The sequence below is a fragment of the Schistocerca serialis genome, chromosome 4 (genome assembly GCF_023864345.2).
Source record: "Schistocerca serialis cubense isolate TAMUIC-IGC-003099 chromosome 4, iqSchSeri2.2, whole genome shotgun sequence".
Classification (NCBI taxonomy): Eukaryota; Metazoa; Arthropoda; class Insecta; order Orthoptera; family Acrididae; genus Schistocerca; species Schistocerca serialis.
In genome coordinates, this window is record NC_064641.1 from 861167181 (window position 1) to 861192539 (window position 25359).

At 43.0% G+C, this 25359-nt stretch overlaps 1 protein-coding gene across 1 annotated transcript in view; it reads right to left on the minus strand.

The window, feature by feature from the left end:
• The window catches only part of LOC126473501 (15-hydroxyprostaglandin dehydrogenase [NAD(+)]-like), a 97480-nt gene that overhangs the window by 25661 nt on the left and 46460 nt on the right, over nt 1–25359 (minus strand). Inside the window, exons 2-3 of the mRNA XM_050100590.1 lie at nt 24628–24721; nt 3209–3332 (exon numbers count right to left, since the gene is read on the minus strand). Coding sequence (XP_049956547.1) covers nt 3209–3332; nt 24628–24721 — 218 coding nt within the window. The remainder of the gene's footprint in view (nt 1–3208; nt 3333–24627; nt 24722–25359) is intronic.

The window sequence follows — 25359 nt, forward strand, 5'->3', positions numbered from 1 at the left end:
TAACAATATCCAGAAACGATGTCGAACGTGATAGTTTAGTGGTACAGATGTTATGGAGTGGAGAATATAATGCTGCACGGGCATACTGGCCTTCAGCTCTTTGAACACAGTTTAAGCATCAGTCAATATTATTGCGACGCTGTACTCCTCCGACATGCGAGTCTTTTTAAGGGTGCATACGGCCCTAATTTAATTTTTATGGATTGCAATACGCAACCGCGACGAACAGGTAAGTGGAGGAGCACTTGGAATGATTGAACGTTCGGTCTGGCCGTTCCGACGACTTAAATCCCATCGAGCACGTGTGGGATGCATTGAGGAGATGCACTACAGAACATCCACACACACCAACGACCATCCAGCGCTGCTGCAGGAATGCGATGTCCTACCACACCAATCTTGTGAACAGCACTGGAGCACGCTGCAGAGCATGTCAAGCAGACTGTGGTGATCAGACAGCCTACAAAGAACCATGCATGCCTAGCCATTTATAATGTGTAAGAGACTACAGGAATCTTCGAATAAATCATTTCCTTTCGTCTCGGTGTGTATTTCTTTGATATCTTTTGTACTACACTATAGCATTTTTTTATGTGTAGTGGAAGTTTCGTCGAGCTGTATTACTTGGCCATGACACAGTATGCGAAAGTTACTTTTGCACACCAGTGTATTTCATGCACCTAAGATAGGCAACCTATCTGACATCAGCCACACCCGGGTCAGAACATATTTCGCCCAAATTAAGATAAGCAATCTATCTTACATCATCCTTAGCTGGGGTGGATCATGCATGTTGGGTTGTCTACCTTCTTCTTCTTTCTCTTACGCCATAGTCCTGCAGCTATCGCATGGTCGTCGTGGTTACAATGGATTTGGCAGTGTTAGTGTTAGGGATGGCCGGATGCCCTTCCCGCCGCCATCCCATACCCTCCAGGACGGAATCAGTGTACCCCAACTGTCTGTGTCCAGTGTAAATGGGGAAATACTGCGGACGTGTTTCAAATGTCTGCGATGCATGTAACGGAGGCGGAACGTGGGGACCAGCCCGGTATTCACCTAGCAGGATGTGGAAAACCGCCTAAAAATACATCCTGGCTCGCCGGCACACCAGCCCTCGTCGTTAATCCGCTGGGCGGATTCGATCCGGGGCCGGCGCGCCCACCCGAGTCCAGGAAACAGCGCGTCAGCGAGCTTGGCTACCCTGGCAGGTCCTTGAGTTGTCTGTCTTAAGGTGGGCGAAATATTTTCCGAACCAGTTTTATTTTTCCCACAGGGTACAAAGCGGAACACGGCAGAGTGAATCTGTAATGACTCGACTTAATAGTGGTACTTGCATGCTGAAGACAGGCAGTCAGTCCCCAGGCAGAGTAGGCCTAACTAGCTTTTTGTGTATTAAACTGTAAGGCAGCAGTGAACTTTGTGATCTGTTGCGTTTTGTGCAGATATCTCAGTATAGCTGAGGAACTGTGATATCACCGTAATTAATATATCATCCAAACTTTATATCAGAATTCTCGCCCGACTTATCCATCATTCTATTTCAGCTATTTTGTGTTCTGCCTTCTATTTCATATTTATGAAACGTACAACACAATTTTCCAGGAAACTAGGGGAGAAGTTACGTTGAATCTGACGCTGACTCACTGGATTCGTAAGACAAAGTGAGTAGAATCACACGACTTGGGGAACAGCGTAGTTGGATAGGAGCAGGATGGGAGATCAAAATATGAGGGTCACTCCAAAAGAAATGCACACTTTTTTTTAAAATCCATCTTTTATTCTACATGTTTGAAAGTTTTACAGTGTGTAGATACATCCATTAGGAACAATATTTTCATTTCTCCTCATAGTTTCCATCCCTCTCAACTGCCTTACGCCATCTTGGAACCAGCGCCAGTATACCCGCACGGTAAAATTCTGGACCAACCTGTTGGAGCCACTGTTTGGCAGCGTGCACAAGGGAGTCATCATCTTCAAACCTTGTTCCACGAAGAGAGTCTTTCAGTTTCCCAAAGAGATGATAGTCACATGGAGCCAGGTCAGGACTGTAAGGCGGGTGTTTCAGTGTTGTCCACCCGAGTTTTGTGATCGCTTCCATGGTTTTTTGATTGACATGTGGCCGTGCATTGTTGTGCAACAACACAACATCCCTGCTTTTGCCGATGTGGTCGAACACGACTCAGTCGACCTTGAAGTTTCTTCAATGTCGTCACATATGCATCAGAATTTATGGTGGTTCCTTGGTTTTTGAATTTTTTTTCTGGGGTGAATTTGCATGATGCCACTCCATTGATTGCCTCTTCGTCTCTGGTGAAAAACGATGGAGCCATGTTTCATCAACTGTCACAGTTCTTCCAAGAAATTCATCTCCACCGTTCTCGTACTGTTCCAAAAGTTCGCTGCATACCGTTTTTCTTGTTTCTTTGTGAGCCACTGTCAACATCCTGGGAACCCACTTGGCACAAACCTTTTTTAACGCCAACACTTTCAGTATTCTGCAAACAATTTCTTCCCCTATCCTAACGTAGCGTGGCAATTCGTTCACTGTGATGCTTCTGTCAGCAGTCACCAATTCGTTAACTCTCTGCACATTTTCTGGAGTGTTTGCAGTACGAGGCCTGCCGCTGCGAGGACAATCCTCAATATTGCCGTGCCCGCTTTCATCACGTAACCTGATTGCCCACCGACTAACTGTACTGCAATCGACAGCAGCATCTCCATACACCTTTTGAAACCTCTTGTGGACGTTTCTCACTGTCTCGTTTTCACAGCACAGGAATTCTATGACAGCACGCTGCTTCTGACGAAAGTCAAGTGTAGCAGCCATTTTGAAGACATACTGTGACGCCGCCACTCACGGGAACAGGTTGAACTAAGTTTGAAAACAAGCGGGAAGGATGTATCTATACATGGTAAAACTTTCACACATGCACAATGAAAACTGTATTTTTACAAAAATAGTGTGCATTTCTTTTGGAGTGATCCTCGTAGTAACAGCTGACACATGGGTAGCTAGAATGTATGTAAATAATTACATTGGTTTAAGTAGCACGTCCCTGTTGCAAAAATAAACACGATTTAGATTGCCTGACAAATGTTATTTAACAGGCAAAATGAAATATATCTATCGCGGAAAACAAGATAGCGATAAATACACTTTGAGGCCATTCGGAAGAAACATTCTGTGGTTCCAAAGAAGGGTCGCTACCTTCCAACGAGCTGCTGTTGGTGACGTCCGCTTTGACGAAGATGACCTTCCCCTTTCCGAACTGCTTCTCCAGTTCCGCCACGGCCTTCTTCCCTGCTGCCTCGTCAGCGTCCGACGCCACAATCTGTGAAAAAAAAGAAAAAAATCATCAAATGCATTAACAGCGCGAAGTACAAGGTATCGGGACTCTAATTAGGAATTCCTGCTTTACGCAGGCAGTGGCTTCAGTCATTAAGTTACGTGAGCACGTCTCCGAACCTGACTAATTTTCACCACTGGTCTGCATCAACAACTACATTTACATCCACGCTCTGCAAAGTATAGCGAAGAGTATGGCAGAGCATACTTCACATAGTACCAGTTATTAGGACTTCCTTCCGTTCCGTTCAGGTACGCAGCGCGGGAAGAATGATTGTTTAAGTGCCTCTGTGCCTCTGTAGTTAGTCAAATATTGTCTTCGTGGTCGCCATGGATGTGATTCTTAGGGCTCTGTAGTATAATCCTAGAGTCATCAGTCAAAGGTGCCTGTTGAATCTTTGTGAGTATGCTTTCACGGGATAGTGTGTGTCTATCCTCAGGTGTCCGCCAGTTCAGTTTTTTCGGCGTCCACGTAATGTTCTCCCAGAAGTCAAGGAAACCTATGTCCATTCTTGCAAATACAAAATGGCGCAAACTGCTCTGAGCAGTATGGGACTTAACATATGAGGTCATCAGTCCCCTAGAGCTTAGAACTACTTAAACCGAACCAACCTAAAGACATCACACACATCCATGCCCGAGGCAGGATTCGAACCTGCGACCGTAGTGGTCGTGCGGTTCCAGACTGAAGCGCCTAGAACCGCTCGGCCACTCCGGTAGGCTTGCAAATACACATCTCGGTTTTGCGCCGGGTAACACTACGCAAGTCCCGGTATGTTTCATCTAAAGAGCTGTTCGATCTTATCAGGTAGTGATAGTTTCTGTCGTTAATGCCACAAGTCGCGTGAGAGGAGAAGTACTCACTGTTGGACAAAGGTAGCGATTTGTCAACTTCTGGGGGCCAAAGAGGGCGTTCAATAAGTTATGCAACAAAAAAATGTTCAAATGTGTGTGAAATCTTATGGGACTTAACTGCTAAGGTCATCAGTCCCTAAGCTTACACGCTACTTAACCTAAATTACCGTAAGGACAAACACACACACCCATGCCCGAGGGAGGACTGTAACCTCCGCCGGGACCAGCAGCACAGTCCATGACTGCAGCGCCTTAGACCGCTTTTTTTTAATTCCACAAAAACAGTAACAAAATGGCTACAATGAAATGACATAAATAATGTGACAGATAATTGCAGTCATAAATTACAGCATTCAAAGAATGAGTCTTTAGCAGTGGCACAATTTAGCACCTTCACTGTCACCTTCAACTGGTGGCGGTTCAGCATGCACATGTTGTTCTTCTGCAGTTTGGTTTACTTGAAAAGACATTCTTTATTTGAAGTACTTTCTGTGGGATTAAAGATGACTTAGCATTTGGTTTCTTTGACAGCTACACGATTATATCACGACGCTACTAATGTGTGACACAATTTACATTGTTGCTTTTGTGCTGTATCTGCTTTATATCTGCACAGTTTTTCTGAATTCTTCTGGAAAGTAAATCATGTTTTAGTAGTAACTTTGTGGTATAGCTACAATAAGACAGCCTTTTTTGTAGCACAACAATACGTTACAGTGTAGTACTTTCTTGATCACGGTACTGTACGTAGTAACTACGATATCTATACAGTGTGTAAACTTTTAGATGGCAGACCTCTCCATAGTCCCGAATCGGTTGAAGTCGGTAAACGTCGGGCGGCCTCGGTAGGCACGCCGTTTCGACAGCTGCCAACATTACGTAGCTGACTGTGTTGTACAAGGTAGCCATTGTCGTCTGCTTCGTTATTGTTTTGCGCTGTACTGTTCTGCGTGTTTTTATTGTGCAGTTGTGCTAAACATTATCAAAATGAGTGAAGAGACAGTTGCTGGCCCATCTCGGGAGTCGCCAACAACCCCTGCCGGTTGGCCTACGGTCAGAAGAAAACCAGTATTACATAGCGATGCTCGCAAAATTATTTTGCGTGTGATTGAATGCTGCGAAAGGGAAAGGGAGCAGAAAAAATTGCTTCACCCCATTTACAAATCTTCAGTGAGAGCTGCTACATACACAGGACAAAGCATGCGTAGCATGGGAAGATTCAGTTTTCCAAAAATCATCCTGGCGTATCACCACAAACGCCTGGCAAGAAAAGGTGAGTTTCCATTTCAGATATTTTGTTCGCGATCACTTTGAAGGAGCGCCCCCCTATTTCGTCCGAATTACCTTATATTTCATTTTTCCTTGCTACCGTATTGCTTTGTATGGAAACACCACTGGTTACTGTATTATTTCGAAACACATTCATATTACAGTACTTTGCAATCAGATGAATGGTTTGTGAGCGCATAGTAGACAAACATACATACATTCACTTACATACATTAATGTACATGACGATTTCAGTTTCGCTTATGAAGAACATTTAAAGCGCGTTTTACTTCCAAGCCTTTCGTCTGCTTTCGTGTAAGCATGACGCACAATTTGTAGTGCCAGCACTGTAACTGGTAGGCGTGCCTTGTCCCCTCCCCCCCCCCCCCCCCCCCCCAACACACCGGCTCCACTCCCCTCGGCAGCCAGTGCTTGCTTCCTCCTCTCCCCGCACTCCCCTCACAACTCTGCCGTCTTACAGTTAACACACTGTAGGCATAGCATTTCGCTTTTGTTTATTATGAGGTAAGTACATTGACTTCCACAGAACTTTGCTTACGGACGACGATAACTACGACACTTGGCACATTTTTTTACCCTTAAGTAATGACAGAGATTATGTTACAACAAGACGAACAATTTAGCGCTACAGAACACGCATTTGAGTGGTTAATTTTGTACTTAAAACATTTATTTTTAAAGATTTTTGAATTGCAAAGAAAGTTTTCCGTGATACATTTCATTCCATTTCTGTAATCTGTAACACCTGAGGGTATAGTTACATTAATCCTCAGGGGGGTACACGCTTACTTTGTGTACCATTTGTTTGGCAAGCACAAGGAGCCCTAGCCAATATGGTATTTGCTTATACAACTTTAACCATCGGTACCATATTTCTCTAACACATAAATTACACAGCTATCAGATCATTTAACTGAGAGAGTCAAACATTTATTTTACTACATCAGTGACAGATGTTTACGTAATTACACCATTGAATAACTTCACACTTACGAAATTGTATTTTGTCTGTACTTTGTGAACTGTTCAATTTTTTTTCGGAACCATTGTGATGCTATGAGAGCTTTGAATGATGTATTTGGTATGGGATCATGATTGTTGAAGTACGTTTGAGGTAGATGACACTACTGAAGTGGCAGATATTTTTTTTTAAGTTTTGAAATTATTGGTGGAATCTACAACGATTTTGAGATTTGACTGAGGTGTTATGATATTATTACGATGACGATGTGTATTATGCTGCTGAGGTATGTTTATGATCAATAAGCTGATGCTATATGAGGAATTTGATTATGCTATGTATCTGTTATGATGAAATATTGAAGAAGTGTCGACGAATATGTATATGTGTAAAAAGGTAAGGAATAATGGATAGTGGTCAGGGACTCTGGTTTGTGAAAAAGGATGTTGGAAACCAAGAATCGTACTTTAAGAGTTATGAAATGTGTGTATATGCGTAATGTATCACAATGCTGGTAAAAAAATTTTGGACACTGTTATACTTACAGGATTTTGTTTCTACACATTTGTAACGCAAATTCTCGACCTGTGAAATTTTTATATGAGACTGTCACTGTAGCGGAGACTGATGTCGTAAATACGAGGGCAGTTCAATTAGTAATGCAACACTTTTTTTTTCTCGGCCAATTTTGGTTGAAAAAACCGGAAATTTCTTGTGGAATATTTTCAAACATTCCCACTTCGTCTCGTATAGTTTCATTGACTTCCAACAGGTGGCAGCGCTGTACGGAGCTGTTAAAATGGCGTCTGTAACGGATGTGCATTGCAAACAACGGGCAGTGATCGAGTTTCTCTTGGCGGAAAACCAGGGCATCTCAAATCTCCCGCGTTTGGGCTGGCCGTGCATAGCTGTGACTCCTGCAATGGTGGAGCGTGCGAACACACTCGTTCAAGATGATCGACGGATCACTATCAAACAACTCAGTGCTCAACTTGACATCTCTGTTGGTAGTGCTGTCACAATTGTTCACCAGTTGGGATATTCAAAGGTTTGTTCCCGCTGGGTCCCCCGTTGTCTAACCGAACACCATAAAGAGCAAAGGAGAACCATCTGTGCGGAATTGCTTGCTCGTCATGTGGCTGAGGGTGACAATTTCTTGTCAAAGATTGTTACAGGCGATGAAACATGGGTTCATCACTTCGAACCTGAAACAAAATGGCAATCAATGGAGTGGCGCCACACCTACTCCCCTACCAAGAAAAAGTTTAAAGCCATACCCTCAGCCGGTAAAGTTATGGTTACAGTCTTCTGGGACGCTGAAGGGGTCATTCTGTTCGATGTCCTTCCCCATGGTCAAACGATCAACTCTGAAGTGTATTGTGCTACTCTTCAGAAATTGAAGAAACGACTTCAGTGTGTTCGTAGGCACAAAAATCTGAACGAACTTCTCCTTCTTCATGACAACGCAAGACCTCACACAAGTCTTCGCACCCGAGAGGAGCTCACAAAACTTCAGTGGACTGTTCTTCCTCATGCACCCTACAGCCCCGATCTCGCACCGTCGGATTTCCATATGTTTGGCCCAATGAAGGACGCAATCCGTGGGATGCACTACGCGGATGATGAAGAAGTTATTGATGCAGTACGACATTGGCTCCGACATCGACCAGTGGAATGGTACCGTGCAGGCATACAGGCCCTCATTCCAAGGTGGTGTAAGGCCGTAGCATTGAATGGAGATTACGTTGAAAAATAGTGTTGTGTAGCTAAAAGATTGGGGAATAACCTGGTGTATTTCAATGCTGAATAAAACAACCCCTGTTTCAGAAAAAAAATGTGTTGCATTACTTATTGAACTGCCCTCGTATTTCGGTAAGGAAGGTAGGTCACCTTGACGTAATGCATTTTGGGCGCCCAGCTGAGAGATAGTCATCTGACAAAAGAAAGCCATTAGGTGGAAAAAAAGAGGCCATTATCCTCGCTATTGACATTTCTTTGTCGAAAGCATCGCAAATATGACATGCTCAAACTTGAAAACATATGATTACACTGTGGAGCTCTTAATTTATGATATATACTAAAATGCCTAATGAAATGATGAGAAACATTTACATCTATTGTCTTTCTAGTTGAGAGATTGCTCATTTTGTTTAATATCTGGTTTCCAGCTGTGTTGCAGCATTCGTTTTATAAAATAAAATTAAGTGGATTTGCTAATGTGAACACTTTCTGCCAACAGATATATTAAATAATAATTTTATGATCCACATTCTTCGAAAAAGGAGCACTTGGAAAGGAAAGAACCGAAGGGATTAATAACAGTAACTGCATACACAATTTTCTTTTCACATACTTGGTAATTTCTTTTGTAGAATAAGTTGTGGTGCACCATTTAATTACATAGACATTAAGATGTGAATAGACATTTCCCTTATCTGCATTGTTGTCTTTAGTGTACTATTTTTTCTGCTCGAGCTTTGTTATGTTTAGATATTAGTTATTGCATTTGCTGCTGCTGTTTGCCAGGCATAGTGCTACTGAATTTCACTTTGTATTACTCTGTTATGCCAGTTTTACTACTGACTTATTTTTCTTGTTGATGCACATTGGCTCATATTAGTTGTAATGTTGCATTTGCTTTGCTAATTTATATATATTGCTGCTTGCTTTGCCAATTTGCATTTTTTTGTCATTGCTGTTTGTGTTAATTGTTTTGTGCTGCTACATTGCCTCGTCCCTTAGTTTATGCATTTGGGCTCAGTAGATTTAAGTTAGCTTAAGAGGGGGTAGGCTATATAAGAGAATGAGTTATGATGAATTGGAAGAAATGCATTGACAAGTTATACGAAAAAAGTTTGTAAAAGAAAAGGTACTGTACAATGAAGAATAATTATTTTAAAAGAGGATGAATAGAATACAGAAAGCAGACTTAAATAGGACTTTTTGGGAATAATGATGAACGAAGGGAGATCTCCATGCAATATATTGCAGTAAAACAAACCTTGTCCTTTCCTTTTGTGTTATCCCTCTATGTGTTTGTGTACCCTTGTATATTTGTGTTCTTCCTGTCTTTGTGTGTTTAGTTAATGAGATTTATGTTGTAGAATTTTTCTAGTACTAAGCTACATTAACTATGATGAGCAATACTGTTATCCTCAAATATAATTTGCATTTATAATATGTTATTTTCTTTATAAAGATGTTTAGACATTATTTATTCTGTTCTGTTTTAATGCTCATGTGTGAAATTAATGTTTAGAATACTATTCTCATTATTTTATATATTTACTTATGTCATAATTCCTGTAACACTGATGTATATGTCTATTTCTATTCTTTTGTAAAGCCTGTATTACTACAAATGTTATCTGTGTTATTATGTTTTCATGATGTTTTCTGTATCTCTGTAATCGTATTCTCATGTTATAAAATTGTAATGGACACCAGTTCATCAAATTAAGTAACTTGTAAGCATACATTTCACTGCACACATTTCTGTTGGTCATAGTATATGCACAATATGTGAAAAAAAGAGGACTGTTAGTGTTTGGATGTGTGATAATAATATAGCAAGGGACTGGTTAACAGCATTGCTGGTTCTAAGGACAATTCCAAAAACTTTGTGAGTGCACAAGTGGTGGTTTATGGACTTGCTATATTGTCTGCAAGACTCTTCAATGGTGATTGTGCACCTGCACAGTTGTAACAGATGGCTGCTGGCCGTCTCTACAAGGACTACAGTGGGTCTGAATCTTTGATGGCCCACCAATACCATTATTTCTACAAAGACTGCACTGGGTCTGCACCTCTGGTGGCCCACCAATACCGTAATCTCTACCAGGACTACAGTTGATCTACTCTGTGATGACCTACCTACCAATATTCTTCAAAACTTTGACCGACTCTGCTGTGGGTTTGCTCTGTTGTGGCCCATTACCTGTCTGCATGTCAAGAGTCAGCACTGTCTTTCCGTTGGAAGGACAACACTACTTCTTCAAGACTGCATGGAAATCCACTACTTCCGTGTGCATTTTCTTTTATTGCTCAGAATTTGAGAAAAACACTGCTATTTTACTGTGATGAACGATCAGGACTGTCTTTATGGACTGTGAGAAAATTTTAGCTTTTGACCAACATTGTATCAATAAGTGTGTGCATTTGATTTCTTTGCTATTGTAATTATGAAAAATGTTTTCAAATCCGTATTGGCCACTGCCTAAAACAATTTGTAAAATTTTTTGTAGGGAGCATGGGAGCTATGTAAGTAGGCTGTTTAGGTTCCTATATTCGTAACGCCACCGCCACGTAGCGCTCTGTATGAAAATCACTGGCTGTGCTGTGTGCCGTCTGTGGCTGGTTTGCATTGTTGTTGGCTATTGTAGTGTTGGGCAGTTGGCTGTTAACTGCGTGTAGCGTTGCGCAGTTGGAGGTGAGCCACCAGCAGTGGTGGATGTGGGGAGAGAGATGGCGGAATTTTGAGAGCGGATGATCTGGACGTGTGTCCATCAAAGACAGTACATTTGTAAGACTGGATGTCATGAACTGCTATATATATTATGACTTTTGAACACTATTAAGGTAAATACATTGTTTGTTCTCTATCAAAACTTTTCATTTGCTATGTTTATCAGTAGTTAGTGCCTTCAGTAGTTTGAATCTTATATTTAGCTGGCAGTAGTGGCGCTCGCTGTATTGCAGTAGTTCGAGTAACGAAGATTTTTGTGAGGTAAGTGATTTGTGAAAGGTATAGGTTATTGTTAGTCAGGGCCATTCTTTTGTAGGGATTTTTGGAAGTCAGACTGCGTTGCGCTAAAAAAATATTGTGTGTCAGTTTAGTGTTGATCAGAATAAGTAAAGAGAGTAATGTCTGAGAACGTTCAGTTTTGCTCAGCTGTTTGAAAAGCAAGTAACGTAAGGGATTTATCAGCACAATAATTCATTAATTTTTCTAAGTGGCGTTTCAGTGTGTTCCTTCCACATAAATTACGTGGACAGAAGAGCAGTCCCGAACAGCGACATCGCAAAATACTTCACTGCCTTGTTATTTTTGTCAGTTCCAGCCTTCTAAACGCATCCGTAGGGAGTTCAAGATCTTCCTTTATATCGGACACCAGATGTTTGTCGCCATATTCTTGTATCTGCTGTACTACTGATTTATTTTTCATGTGTGACTTGCAGGTGAGATTAGGGTCGGGAACATGACCCAACCCATTCCCTCTCTACTAGGTGTCCAGTTCCTAACCTATACCCATTCTGTTCTAGACAATTCGGAGCATGTTACCATATTTCTTATTGTGATTCTGATATTTAAGTATTTTGTCGAAATCATTTTCCATTGTTGTTGTTGTGGTCTTCAGTCCTGAGACTGGTTTGATGCAGCTCTCCATGCTAATCTATCCTGTGGAAGCTCCTTCATCTCCCAGTACCTACTGCAGCCTACATCCTTCTGAATCCGCTTTGTGTATTCATCTCTTGGTCTCCCTCTACGATTTTTATCCTCCACGCTGCCCTCCAATACTAAATTGGTGATCCCTCGATGTCTCAGAACATGTCCTACCAACCGATCCCTCCTCTAGTCAAATTGTACCACAAACTTCTCTTCTCCCCAATCCCATTCAATACCTCCTCATTAGTTACGTGATCTACCAATCTAATCTTCGCCGGCCGCGGTGGTCTAGCGGTTCTAGGCGCTCAGTCTGGAGCCGCGCGACTGCTACGGTCGCAGGTTCAAATCCTGCCTCGGGCATGGATGTGTGCGATGTCCTTAGGTTAGTTAGGTTTAAGTAGTTCTAAGTTCTAGGGGACTGATCACCATAAATGTTAAGTCTCATAGTGCTCAGAGCCATTTGAACCATCTAATCTTCAACATTCTTTTGTAGCACCACATTTCGAAAGCTTCTATTCTCTTCTTGTCTAAACTATTTATTGTCCACATTTCACTTCCATACATGGCTACACTCCATACAAATACTTTCAGAAACGACTTCCTGACACTTAAATCTATACTCGATGTTAACAAATTTCTCTTCTTCAGAAGCGCTTTCCTTGCCATTGCCAGTCTACATTTTATATCCTCTCTACTTCGACCATCATCAGTTATTTTGCTCCCCAAATAGCAAAACTCCTTTTCTACTTTAAGTGTCTCATTTCCTAACCAAATTCCCTCACCATCACACGACTTAATTCGACTACATTCTGTTATCCTCGTTTTGCTTTTGTTGATGTTCATCCTATATCCTCCCTTCAAGACACTATCCATTCCGTTCAACTGCTCTTCCAAGTCCTTTGCTGTCTCTGACAGAATTACAATGTCATCGGCGAAACTCAAAGTTCTTATTTCTTCTCTATGGATTTTAATTCCTACTCCGAATTTTTCTTTTGTTTCCTTCACTGCTTGCTCAATATACAAATTGAATAACATTGGGGAGAGGCTACAAGCCTGTCTCACTCCCTTCCCAACCACTGCTTCCCTTTCATGTCCCTCGACTCTTATAACTGCCATCTGGTTTCTGTACAAATTGTAAATAGCCCTTCGCTCCCTGTGTTTTACCCTGCCACCTTTAGAATTTGAAAGAGAGTATTCCAGTCAACATTGTCAAAAGCTTTCTCTAAGTCTACAAATGCTAGAAACCTAGGTTTGCCTTTCCTTAGTCTTTCTTCTAAGATAAGTCGTAAGGTCAGTATTGCCTCACGTGTTCCAACATTTCGACGGAATCCAAACTGATCTTCCCTGAGGTTGGCTTCTACCAGTTTTTCCACTTCATTTTCCATATACATCTTGTATTCAATATGTTCATCGCTCCCAATATTGTTAAAAACATAACTTGTATATTTGCCCATTAACCAAATCACTGCATTATTTTTTGCCTAAGGATAGTAACTTTCCTCTGGTCTGAAGAAAATGTTAGTCGGTACATTGTTTGCTGAAGTTCTTGTTATTTGAGCAATTTTCTCCCTGGTCCACCTCCAGTTGATAATCCGATCTCCACACGTGTAACGATGAGGCACACTATCAACGAGGTTGGATTTGCTGCAGAGGTTAGTGTCACTTAAACCGATGGTAAAGAGACGCTCATTAGTGCTGATGATGTTATTGACTACCTTGTACCACGCTGTTTTCACGTCAGACGAAAGAACATCACTACTGATATTTTTCCAGACCACATTCCATGCTATTCCAGCATATTTAGTTTCTATGTTATTCGGCTAATCCCGCGCGGCAGTTATGCAACACATTTTTTTTCCCCTAAGCAGGTTGGTTTCATTCATGATTACAGTACACCGTATTAGTATTCACTCTTTTGGCTACAAAATCCTGTTTTTCGACATAATTTCCTTTCAATGCAAAGGCTTGACGCCATCCTTAGTGGGAGAGCATTTACGCCCGCATAATACCACTCTACTGGTCGACAACGGAGCCCACGTCTTGCACCATCAGTAACCTACCCATCATCCACTTACTGCTTACTGCGAAGTGCGTCCCTCATTGGGCCAAAGAGTCGGAGGTCGGAAGCTGCGAGATCCGTCTTCTGCTAGGCAGCGAGCAATCCATGGAGGTACAGTAGAATAAGGGGAGATGGCGCTACAGACTTACGCTGTAGGTTGTTTTGAAGCCAGTGAGCGGGGCCTGCTGCCATCTTGGATCCCCCAAAACATTAGCAGACGAGTGTTTATAATTGCTACTTGTCCGTTATTTCTGTCGTGTACACGTGATATTTGTTATATATAGCAAATGTTACACTGTTTTAGTGAACAACACAGCATAAGGAATGCAACTTCAAACGTTTTTCTGGTCGTATTCGATACAGTAATACGACACGAAAATATGACGCCTCTGGCCTCAGTACTGTAATTCCTTTTTGTTTATACACTTCGAATAACCGAGAAGAGAAGTATGTGCTATGAAAAGCGTCCTATTCACTTTCGTTGTGTTTTTGTCGATAATTGATAAAGCCAGAACTCCAAAAGCAATGATTGATGGTTAAGAGGCACCGATTTGTATTCGTTGCATTTTCAAGCCAATTCAAATTTTAAATGGTGTCCCTTAGATATATGCCAGGATGATATAAACAAACCAGCTGTCATGTCAACAACGTGAAAGGTTCGTTAAATTACGAAGAAAAGGAACTGAATTTAAGATTGTCAGGCCCATTGTAGTTTACACACCTGCTTTGTTTTTAAATTGTACCTGCCAAGTTACATTCAGTGTGGCAAATAACGGCAATTTACAGGATAACACAGTGATTAATGTAATGATCTAAATAGCCTGGAATTAGATAGGGAACTTTGCTTTAGCAAAAATGTAACCCTTTATACTTATAATTTAACCACTGTAACAGGTGTTCCACACATTTAATTAACTACATGTAGTTAGATCACTTTTATATTAAATTATTGCATTTTAAAACATTAGTCCTCATTTCCAGGATATTTCTTGCCAGGACTTTTCAGTTGCTTGGGAATAACCAAACAATGAAAACCAAGTGTACTGCTCACCTCCAGAGAGCTCCTCGCGTTGGATTGACACGAAATCTAAAGTCAAATCGCAGAAATAAAACCATACCGTAAAACTTTACAGTGCATCAGAATTTCAAGTATATATAAGAAAATGGCGCCACTTACGAATGAAATGTGATTTGTTCAAGCTTTAGACTACAATCAGAACGATTAGTACACCCGTAGGCGACGCAAGCCGGCATTTTCTATCAAAACACTTCACGACTACAGGGAATCAGACCACCAGAAGCGAATGTTTTGGGGTAGCTAACATGGCGGATGTTCACTTGTGTCGGCTTCAAGTTTGTGACGTCATGACAACTTCTCTTATTTTTACCTCCATGGAGGACCCCAGCGGGCACCCACCTCTGAGTACCCCAGCTGGTGGACGAGTGTGTCAGCACCGCCAACACGGAGCAGCGAGCTGCTTCACTGTGAGCCGGCGAGCACCTCGATCGAGAGTTTTCACACGTTCCAGTATTTCAGGAATCACTGCTATGTGCGGCCGTTTTGCACGAACTTGTAATGTTGATAACAGACGCATCGCCCAACGACTCACCATGCTTTTGCTCACTACCAGGTCTCCGTAGACATTCTGCAAGCGGCTATGAATTTCTGCGGTGCTCTGATTTTCCACCAAAAGAAACTTGAAGACAGCTCTCTGCTTGGAACGCATCTCCGTTACAAAAGCAATTTTCAAGACCACGTATAGCGCCGCCACCTATCGCAACTTCACGAAACTATAGGGGCAGCAGCGGGAATATTCCTCGATGTCTCACAACAAATTCTGCGATTTTTTCAATTGAAAGTGGCTGAAAAAATGTGTTGCATTATTTATTGCACGCTTCTCGTAATTTAATGGCAGCCAGTACTGGATTCCAGTCAGTGCTTGGTTGAAATTCAGCATCCCCGTTGATAAGATTGTCTGTAGTACTTATCTGTATCATTCGTCCTTGATAATACAATTCCAGAATGATGTCCTGAGGGCAGAACTTCATCCTTCTCACATATGCCTCAGCATACCAACATGGTTACAACCAACGCCTTGTTTCTCAAGGTCTGTAAGTGCAGAGCTTTTTTTCGTAGTGAGTCAGAAATGTTGTGAAAATATGCTAATAGTGGACCAGTGACACACATTCACAGCTCTGTTCTACAAGTTCATTCGCAACTTACCATTGCTAAATTGTCCCACATTCACTTCTAATAAGGGCACCTTCCTTTGCTTGACTTGAATATAACGTCTTTTCCATGCTTTTTCAGATAATTTTAGTGAATGTCTTGTATATTACGTGGAGGAAGCTGACGGTATTTGTGTGTGTGTGTGTGTGTGTGTGTATGTGTGTGTGTGTGTGTACGTTGTTATCAGCCTCATCTTGTCTTCGCGGTCATGATACAGACGGAACTGATTAATATTACTACACTTTTCACCTAATATTGTTTTCTGAAAATTTGTAAATAGGGCTTCTCGGAATAATTGGCGTCTAAGTTCATGGGTTCTGCCAGATAAAATTTTTCAACATTTCCGTAATGTTCTCCGTTGAATCATACAAACTTGCGACTATTCGTGTCGGCCTTCGTTACATATGTTCAGTATCGCATATTAACCCTATTTGGTATGGGTACCATACACTCGAATAATATTCTAAGATGAGACACACAAGCGATTTGTAAGCAGTTCGCAGTAGCCGGCCAATGAGTACTCTATTTGATCAAAAGTATCTGGAGGCCTTAGGAAACACTGATATGAATCATGTGCATCCTTCATCTTTATGATGGCTTGAACTCGGCTGGGAACACTTTCATATAGGTGTCCGAATGTCTGCACAAGGTTGGCAGCCCATTCTTCCTCAAGACCCGAATCCAGAGAAGGTAGTCATTTTGGACGCTGGGTTCGGTAACTACATCGACGTTCTCACTCGTTCCAAAGCTATTCCATTTGGTTCAGGCTGGAGCTCTGAGCAGGCCATTCCATTTGTAAAGGAAAAGTGACAGCAGTTTTGTAGTCTTTCCCATGGGAGCTTGGTTTCTGAGTACATGCATCGAGAAAATCGTTTTGGGCTATTAGGTATTTTTGTTACGAGTAAGCGACGTCACTTGTATGGTTGTCTTGCTTCTGGGCGGGCTTGCGTTTTACGTGGGCTTGTTGCCACTGTTTCCCCTTTGGACGCCGTTTTCTCCATCTCGGTGTACGCTGAATAAGGTAATATCTGCCATTACCTCTGCATTTGCTGCGACGAGAAATGTTTGAACGATATGGCTGGGGAAGGTATTTATTTCGCGAAATACATTTTAGAAATTCAGTTCTTACTTAACAGAACATTGTCTGGGTATCTATTTCACAATTACCGTACATGAACTCTGGAAGTTATTACATCGCCTTTTCACCATTTTCAGTACACCTACCGAACGCAAGAATACTAGTTTTCTAGATGTGTTTAATAAAAGAGCTTCCTGTTATATATACAGTATAAATGACCAAGTTATTGTTAGTGACAATAACCCAAGTTATTTTTAGTGAAAATAATGTTTAATAGAGACTTGCTCATACTTTCGAACATCAAACCTGTTAATCGTTTTTGCTCTCACAATTAAAATGCAGAAACTTAACTGAAATGGAGTTTTTCAGTTACTTAATTCTGGATCTTAATACGTTTTCTGGTTGACGATTGAAAATCTACCGAAAGTGACATGCTCACACAAATTATATAATTGCGTGATTTATTTAAACACATTTAGCAAAAGCCAGGTGATTTATTTAAGGATCCACCAGAGTGCTACCATACAAGTAGGGGAGCAGAGCAGAGCTGATCTTTCTTCTCAATCTTGTGTTGATGAGACGTAACATTAGGGCCATGACAAAACTTTATAATGGAGATAGTGTACATTTACACTTTGCTATACATATTCCAATTAGTGTCAGTAACTGTACATGGTTGTTCTATATATCAGTTAATACCACAGTCTTGACTGTTGGAAAGTTATGTCACAGATACTAGGTCAAACTCCCTATTGTATTGTGAATACTGCTTTCAGGAAATTCTGAACCATTATATATTCATATCATTGCACGGTTGTATAGTCATATTATATTCGGGTCTCAGTATACTGGCTGAAGAGCTTAAAGATCAAACATAAATTACATTTAGAAACATAATCGGTAAAGGTTAGCCGGCCGCGGTGGTCTAGCGGTTCAGGCGCTCAGTCCGGAACCGCGAGACTGCTACGGTCGCAGGTTAGAATCCTGCCTCGGGCATGGATGTGTGTGATGTCCTTAGGTTAGTTAGGTTTAAGTAGTTCTAAGTTCTAGGGGACTGATGACCACAGATGTTAAGTCCCATAGTGCTCAGAGCCATTTGACCCATTTGGTAAAGGTTACATAGATATTTTAAAAATGCAAACACGAAGGTTAGAAGTGCAAACCGAGTCCTTCCACATTGCAAGAATGTTACTGAACACAAACCATTGATTCAAAGATGCTGCTTTATAACAGGGTGCATTATCTTGCTGATACAAACAGTAATCGACTCCGAGCCGCTCCTTTGCTGTATGCAGTACATAATGCTGCAAAATGTACAAAATATTTGACCAGGTGATCATCTGCAACTGAGGAATACGTTTATAGAATAAAAATCCGCTTCAGTTGCCAGCAGTTTTCTTAATTTATTCAAGTGCCGGTTTCGAAGCTCAAAGCTTCATCTTCAGGTGCCACCAAATAATTACTGGAACATAAATGTGTGGCGGTCGTGGCCAGCCAGTCACGGGGATCGCACACACGTCAAACAAACGCATGGAAGTGTAGGACCAGCAGCCCACGCCTGGAGAGCGCGACTCACTATACATGAGTATCGAAGGATTCGATGACGCTCTCAACTTGACGGGCTTTCTTTGGCCGAGGTGAAGATGGGTTTTTCTACTGGGATGATTGCTGTTTAGTTTCAGGGTTAATCTACACTCCTGGAAATTGAAATAAGAACACCGTGAATTCATTGTCCCAGGAAGGGGAAACTTTATTGACACATTCCTGGGGTCAGATACATCACATGATCACACTGACAGAACCACAGGCACATAGACACAGGCAACAGAGCATGCACAATGTCGGCACTAGTACAGTGTATATCCACCTTTCGCAGCAATGCAGGCTGCTATTCTCCCATGGAGACGATCGTAGAGATGCTGGATGTAGTCCTGTGGAACGGCTTGCCATGCCATTTCCACCTGGCGCCTCAGTTGGACCAGCGTTCGTGCTGGACGTGCAGACCGCGTGAGACGACGCTTCATCCAGTCCCAAACATGCCCAATGGGGGACAGATCCGGAGATCTTGCTGGCCAGGGTAGTTGACTTACACCTTCTAGAGCACGTTGGGTGGCACAGGATACACGCGGACGTGCATTGTCCTGTTGGAACAGCAAGTTCCCTTGCCGGTCTAGGAATGGTAGAACGATGGGTTCGATGACGGTTTGGATGTACTGTGCACTATTCAGTGTCCCCTCGACGATCACCAGTGGTGTACGGCCAGTGTAGGAGATCGCTCCCCACACCATGATGCCGGGTGTTGGCCCTGTGTGCCTCGGTCGTATGCAGTCCTGATTGTGGCGCTCACCTGCACGGCGCCAAACACGCATACGACCATCATTGGCACCAAGGCAGAAGCGACTCTCATCGCTGAAGACGACACGTCTCCATTCGTCCCTCCATTCACGCCTGTCGCGACACCACTGGAGGCGGGCTACACGATGTTTGGGCGTGAGCGGAAGACGGCCTAACGGTGTGCGGGACCGTAGCCCAGCTTCATGGAGACGGTTGCGAATGGTCCTCGCCGATACCCCAAGAGCAACAGTGTCCCTAATTTGCTGGGAAGTGGCGGTGCGGTCCCCTACGGCACAGCGTAGGATCCTACGGTCTTGGCGTGCATCCGTGCGTCGCTGCGGTCCGGTCCCAGGTCGACGGGCACGTGCACCTTCCGCCGACCACTGGCGACAACATCGATGTACTGTGGAGACCTCACGCCCCACGTGTTGAGCAATTCGGCGGTACGTCCACCCGGCCTCCCGCATGCCCACTATACGCCCTCGCTCAAAGTCCGTCAACTGCACATACGGTTCACGTCCACGCTGTCGCGGCATGCTACCAGTGTTAAAGACTGCGATGGAGCTCCGTATGCCACGGCAAACTGGCTGACACTGACGGCGGCGGTGCACAAATGCTGCGCAGCTAGCGCCATTCGACGGCCAACACCGCGGTTCCTGGTGTGTCCGCTGTGCCGTGCGTGTGATCATTGCTTGTACAGCCCTCTCGCAGTGTCCGGAGCAAGTATGGTGGGTCTAACACACCGGTGTCAATGTGTTCTTTTTTCCATTTCCAGGAGTGTATAAAGACAACTTTGGACACCTACGACGACCGTAGAAAAAAATCTGAGTCAGTTCTAAGCAGTTCTTTCAGTTCCTGCAGAGATTCATGCGATGCTCTTTCTGATCATCACTCAGCAATCATGGCACGAATTGTACAACAATCCTCTCATGTTCAATTTTTCTGACATAAATCGCTGACTTGCGCCATATGATTATCACACAATATTACAGACGTCGTGGATTATCTGCCTGCGATCTTTCATGATGACATTCCGAACAGCACTGACATTATCTGCTGTAATGTCGACAGGTGGTCGTCCCGAACGTTTATCATCGTCAACAGATGTCCGGCCAGTTTTAAAACGGTTAAACCAGTCATATGTTTGTGTTACTCAAGGTGTCATTACCGAATACTTGCACTGACATTTTGTGCGTTTCTGCAGCTGTTTTACCAAGTTTAAAACAGAACCTGATACAGCAACGCTGATTTCTTGGGTCGATAGTTGCAGAATCGCAAACACAAGCAAACGTCACAATGGAAAACTGTCCGCTAACAACAACACGTCCAGTTAGACTGAAACCGCTAGAGATGCTGGCACACGAGGATGTATTACGCTCCTCCTATCGGCATTTGGTTGATTTCCATTTGTAAGCGCGGATCATTTAAATTTCGGGAACTTCTGGGTAGCACTTCGTATATGGAGTGCATAGACAGTCACAATAACGTAAATAAATACAGGAGAACTGGAGGAATAGAAAGTAATAGATGGCACAGGAACAATTGTGAAACTGCGAGAACTACGTTTAGAAGAGGGGCAACACTGTACTGTGTTTGGTCGTTCACTATAGTCAGGACTGTGCGCCACGTTTGTTGATTCCCAGGAGATCAAGCTCTCGGCCTTTGTTTGCCCATTGCAGGACACGGTGCTGTGGCTACTACACTAGTGGCCATTAAAATAGCTACATCAAGAAGAAATGCAGATGATAAACGGGTATTCATTGGACAAGTATATTATACTAGAACTCACGTGTGATTACATTTTCACGCAATTTGGGTGCATAGATCCTGAGAAATCAGTACCCAGAACAACCACCTCTGGCCTTAATAACGGCCTTGATACGCCTGCGCATTGAGTCAAACAAAGCTTGGATAGCGTGTGCAGGTACAGCTACCCATGCAGCTTCAACACGATACCACAGCTCATCAAGAGTAGTGACTGGCGTATTGTGACGAGCCAGTTGCTCGGCCACCCTTGACCAGCCGTTTTCAATTGGTAAGAGATCTGGAGAATGTTCTGGCCAGGGCAGCAGTCGAACATTTTCTGTATCCAGAAAGGCCCTTACAAGACCTGCAACATGCGGTCGTGCATTATCCTGTTGAAATGTAGGGTATCGCAGGGATCGAACGAAGGGTAGAGCCACGGGTCGTAACACATCTGAAATGTAACGTCCACTGTTCAAAGTGCCGTCAATGCGAACAAGAGGTGACCGAGACGTGTAACCAATGGCACCCATACCATCACGCCGGCTGATACGCCAGTATGGCGATGACGAATGCACGCTTCCAATGTGCGTTCACCGCCATGTCTCCAAACACGGATGCGACCATCATGATGCTGTAAACACAGCCTGGATTCTTCCGAAAAAATAACGTTTTGCCGTTCGTGGACCCAGGTTCGTCGTTGAGTACAACATCGCAGGCGCTCCTGTCTGTGATGCAGCGTCAAGGGTGACCGCAGCCATGGTCTCCGAGCTGATAGTCCACGTTTCTGCAAACGTCGTTGAACTGTTCGTGCAGATGGTTGTTGTCTCGCAAACGTCTCCATCTCTTGACTCAGGGATCGAGGCGTGGCTGCACGATCCGTTACAGCCATGCGAATAAGATGCCTGTCATCTCGACTGCTAGTGATACGAGGCCGTTGGGATCCAGCACGGCGTTCCGTATTACCCACCTGAACTCACCGATTCCATATTCTGCTAACAGTCATTGGATCTCGACCATCGCGGCAGCAATGTCGCGATACGATAAACCGCAATCGCGATAGGCTATAATGCGACCTTTATCAAAGTCGGAAACGTGATGGTACGCATTCCTCCTCCTTACACGAGGCATCACAACAACGTTTCACCAGGCAGCGTCGGTCAACTGCTGTTTGTGTATGAGAAATCGGTTGGAAACTTTCCTCATGTCAGCACGTTGCAGGTGTCGCCACTGGCGCCAACCCTGTGTGAATGCTTTGAAAAGCTAATCATTTGCATAGTGCAGCATCTTCTTCCTGTTGGTTAAATTTCGCGTCTGTAGCACGTCATCTTCGTGGTGTAGCAATTTTTATGGCCGGTAGTGTAGCTGTGTCACTCGCAAAGTACATGCTCAGCAAGTATGTAAAGTGTCAGGCAAATCCAACACCTTCTATGAAAACCCTGCGTGATAAGCAAATCTGGCAGTATGTCACATAGCTCCAAATAAATCCTGACATTAAATTAACCAAAGTAATACGATCAACGAGTGAGCAAATGGATACCACAGACTAACAGAAGAACGCCTAAATGCATGTCATACTTTCCCACCGTGAAACAGACGCAGTCCTGAGGGAAGAAACGAGAATAGAAGCCGAGAGCAGAACCGTGTTAAGCTAGAAGGCCCTACGATAAGGGACAGACACCCACGTCGCCAGTCAACCACCAGGACCACCCCCCAGCCCATGTTAAAAGATAGAGCCCTCCAGAAGAACAGTATATATCTTACAATAACACTAAAAGGGCCACACCAGCTGCAAGTTTTAGCGTGAGACTTTTTCGCGTCTCTGTTACGTTGCAAACGTTAAAAACATTGCCCCACCACGAAAAGTATAACGTTTCTCATTGGATAGACAGAATTTTTGTAGGTGGAGCTTAAGGTTAACATTGAGACCCTGATTGGTCAGATGAAAACACAGCCAGATAGTTTTTTTTTTTTAAGCCAACTTCAGTAAATTGTAGTAAGGAGAAGTTAGGGGAGAGTTGTTTCCGAGACGGCGAGGTGCGTGGAGCTGTGCCGCCCGCCGCCCCCTGATGAACACCGACAAGGTAATGAACATACGCGATGCCGCATAACAGCGCATAAAGCTTCACTCAGAACTGCAGAAGTCTCATCTGTTACATCCCCTTTTCACGTAATACTAGTGTCCATCGTCAATTGAAGCTCATGGTATTAAAATCTGAAACGCGATGATTTTTCCGTTGTTGAGAAGCCACATCAGCCACTGTAATTTACGGCAAGTTAGATAAGTAATTAAAGATAATTGAGGGTCACTGTAGACCATTTTGATAGTTTTCTCTTTTGTGAAACTTAATTTAAACCTAGATTATAGATGTGATATGGCATAGCTCATCCTTCAATCCATTGTAGAACTTGGAAACCCATTCAGGGAATATTCGTTCACATTTTTGTTGAACGCAGTTGGTTTCTATCATCCTGTATTAAAATATTTCCTTTTATCAATAGTGCAATTTATAAGCAATGTTTTGTGATTAGAATAAAATTTCCAATGGTAAACTTAACTGCTTTTTCGACGTTATTTTACCAGCTAACTAAAAATAGGAAAGCCTTGAACCCCTTCCACTAAATTTAGTTAGTATTAAGATTCTTTTACAGGGAATGCAGTGGAGCTGACGCTGAAATCATTAAGTATTTGGTTATATCATCGCTAGTCTCACTGAACTCTTCTGAACTCTACATGTCATGTGTGGTCTGGCGACTCCTTACCAGCAACAGGTCCCAGGTTCAAACTAGTCAATTCCCTAAAAAACACGCTCAGAGCGTCGTTGCGCGAAAGTGGTAGGGATACACGACTTAGAACAAACAGACACCACGCAGAATGTTAGAAGTATGGAGTCATAATTCTGCCTGATTGAGCAAAATAAAACTTATCAGACCCAGAACAAATAATTTTGTTGGCTAGTAATTGCGTTTTATCTTAACTGTCTGGTTTTCAATTGTAATTATAAAGTTGTTTTTTATCAAGAAGGGAAGGTAGGATTAGTTAACTTAATAGCCTACTAGTTGATCTACTACATACTATATTAACTACTGTCGGGACTAATCATCTCAACATATCGTTACGTAGCTATTTTCAGGAGTGGTCTTGAAAACTGAAGTCGAAGGTAACGGACGGAGCCAAAGCAGGAAAGGAAGGAGAGGACTCGAAAGACAAATACATAAGAAGGGTGTTGCATGAGAAGGTCTGTACAACAAGATAGTGGTTCCCTTGGCCATATAGTGATCAGACTGTTAGGCGCCATATGTGCCGAAGCTGTAAGTGAGGTATGAGGGGAAGCAGCGACTCACCTTGGCTCCTGCAGTCAGCAGCGCCCTGCTGAAGGCTCTGCCCAGACCGCCGGCAGCCCCCGTGATCAGCGCCACCTTGCCAGAGGGGTCCATCCTGCAACACGGGACGTCGTCTCAGCAACACAAGTCGTGTGTGGGCTGAACACGTTGCACCATTCGGACTGCTAAGCGTTCTCAGTTTGTCTTCTTTGTGATGCGCGTGCAGAACTGGTTCAGTTTATGAACATCGCACAGATGTAGCTTCGCAACAATGTATAACTATCCAACATTTACAACTTCTTGAAGTAATCGAAGTTTGCGATTCCACCTTCTTTCCGGTAATGTTTTTCCGACTTCCGGCTATTAGGTATGAGATTTATATTTCTGGTATAATAACGCAGTACACTGGTGCACTCACGAAATTTTGTACCTTCCCTAATTTGTTCCTAACGTAGTAGCAATTTTGCATGTATCTGGTTGACAATGTTGTGTTACGAAAATTAGTCTTCCGGCAGATTTCAGTTTATGGTAACATACATTCTAAATATGTAGCTACAGGGTGTTTCAAAAATGACTGGTATATTTGAAACGGCAATAAAAACTAAACGAGCAGCGATAGAAATACACCGTTTGTTGCAATATGCTTGGGACAACAGTACATTTTCAGGCGGACAAACTATCGAAATTACAGTAGTTACAAATTTCAACAACAGATGGCGCTGCAAGTGATGTGAAAGATATAGAAGACAACGC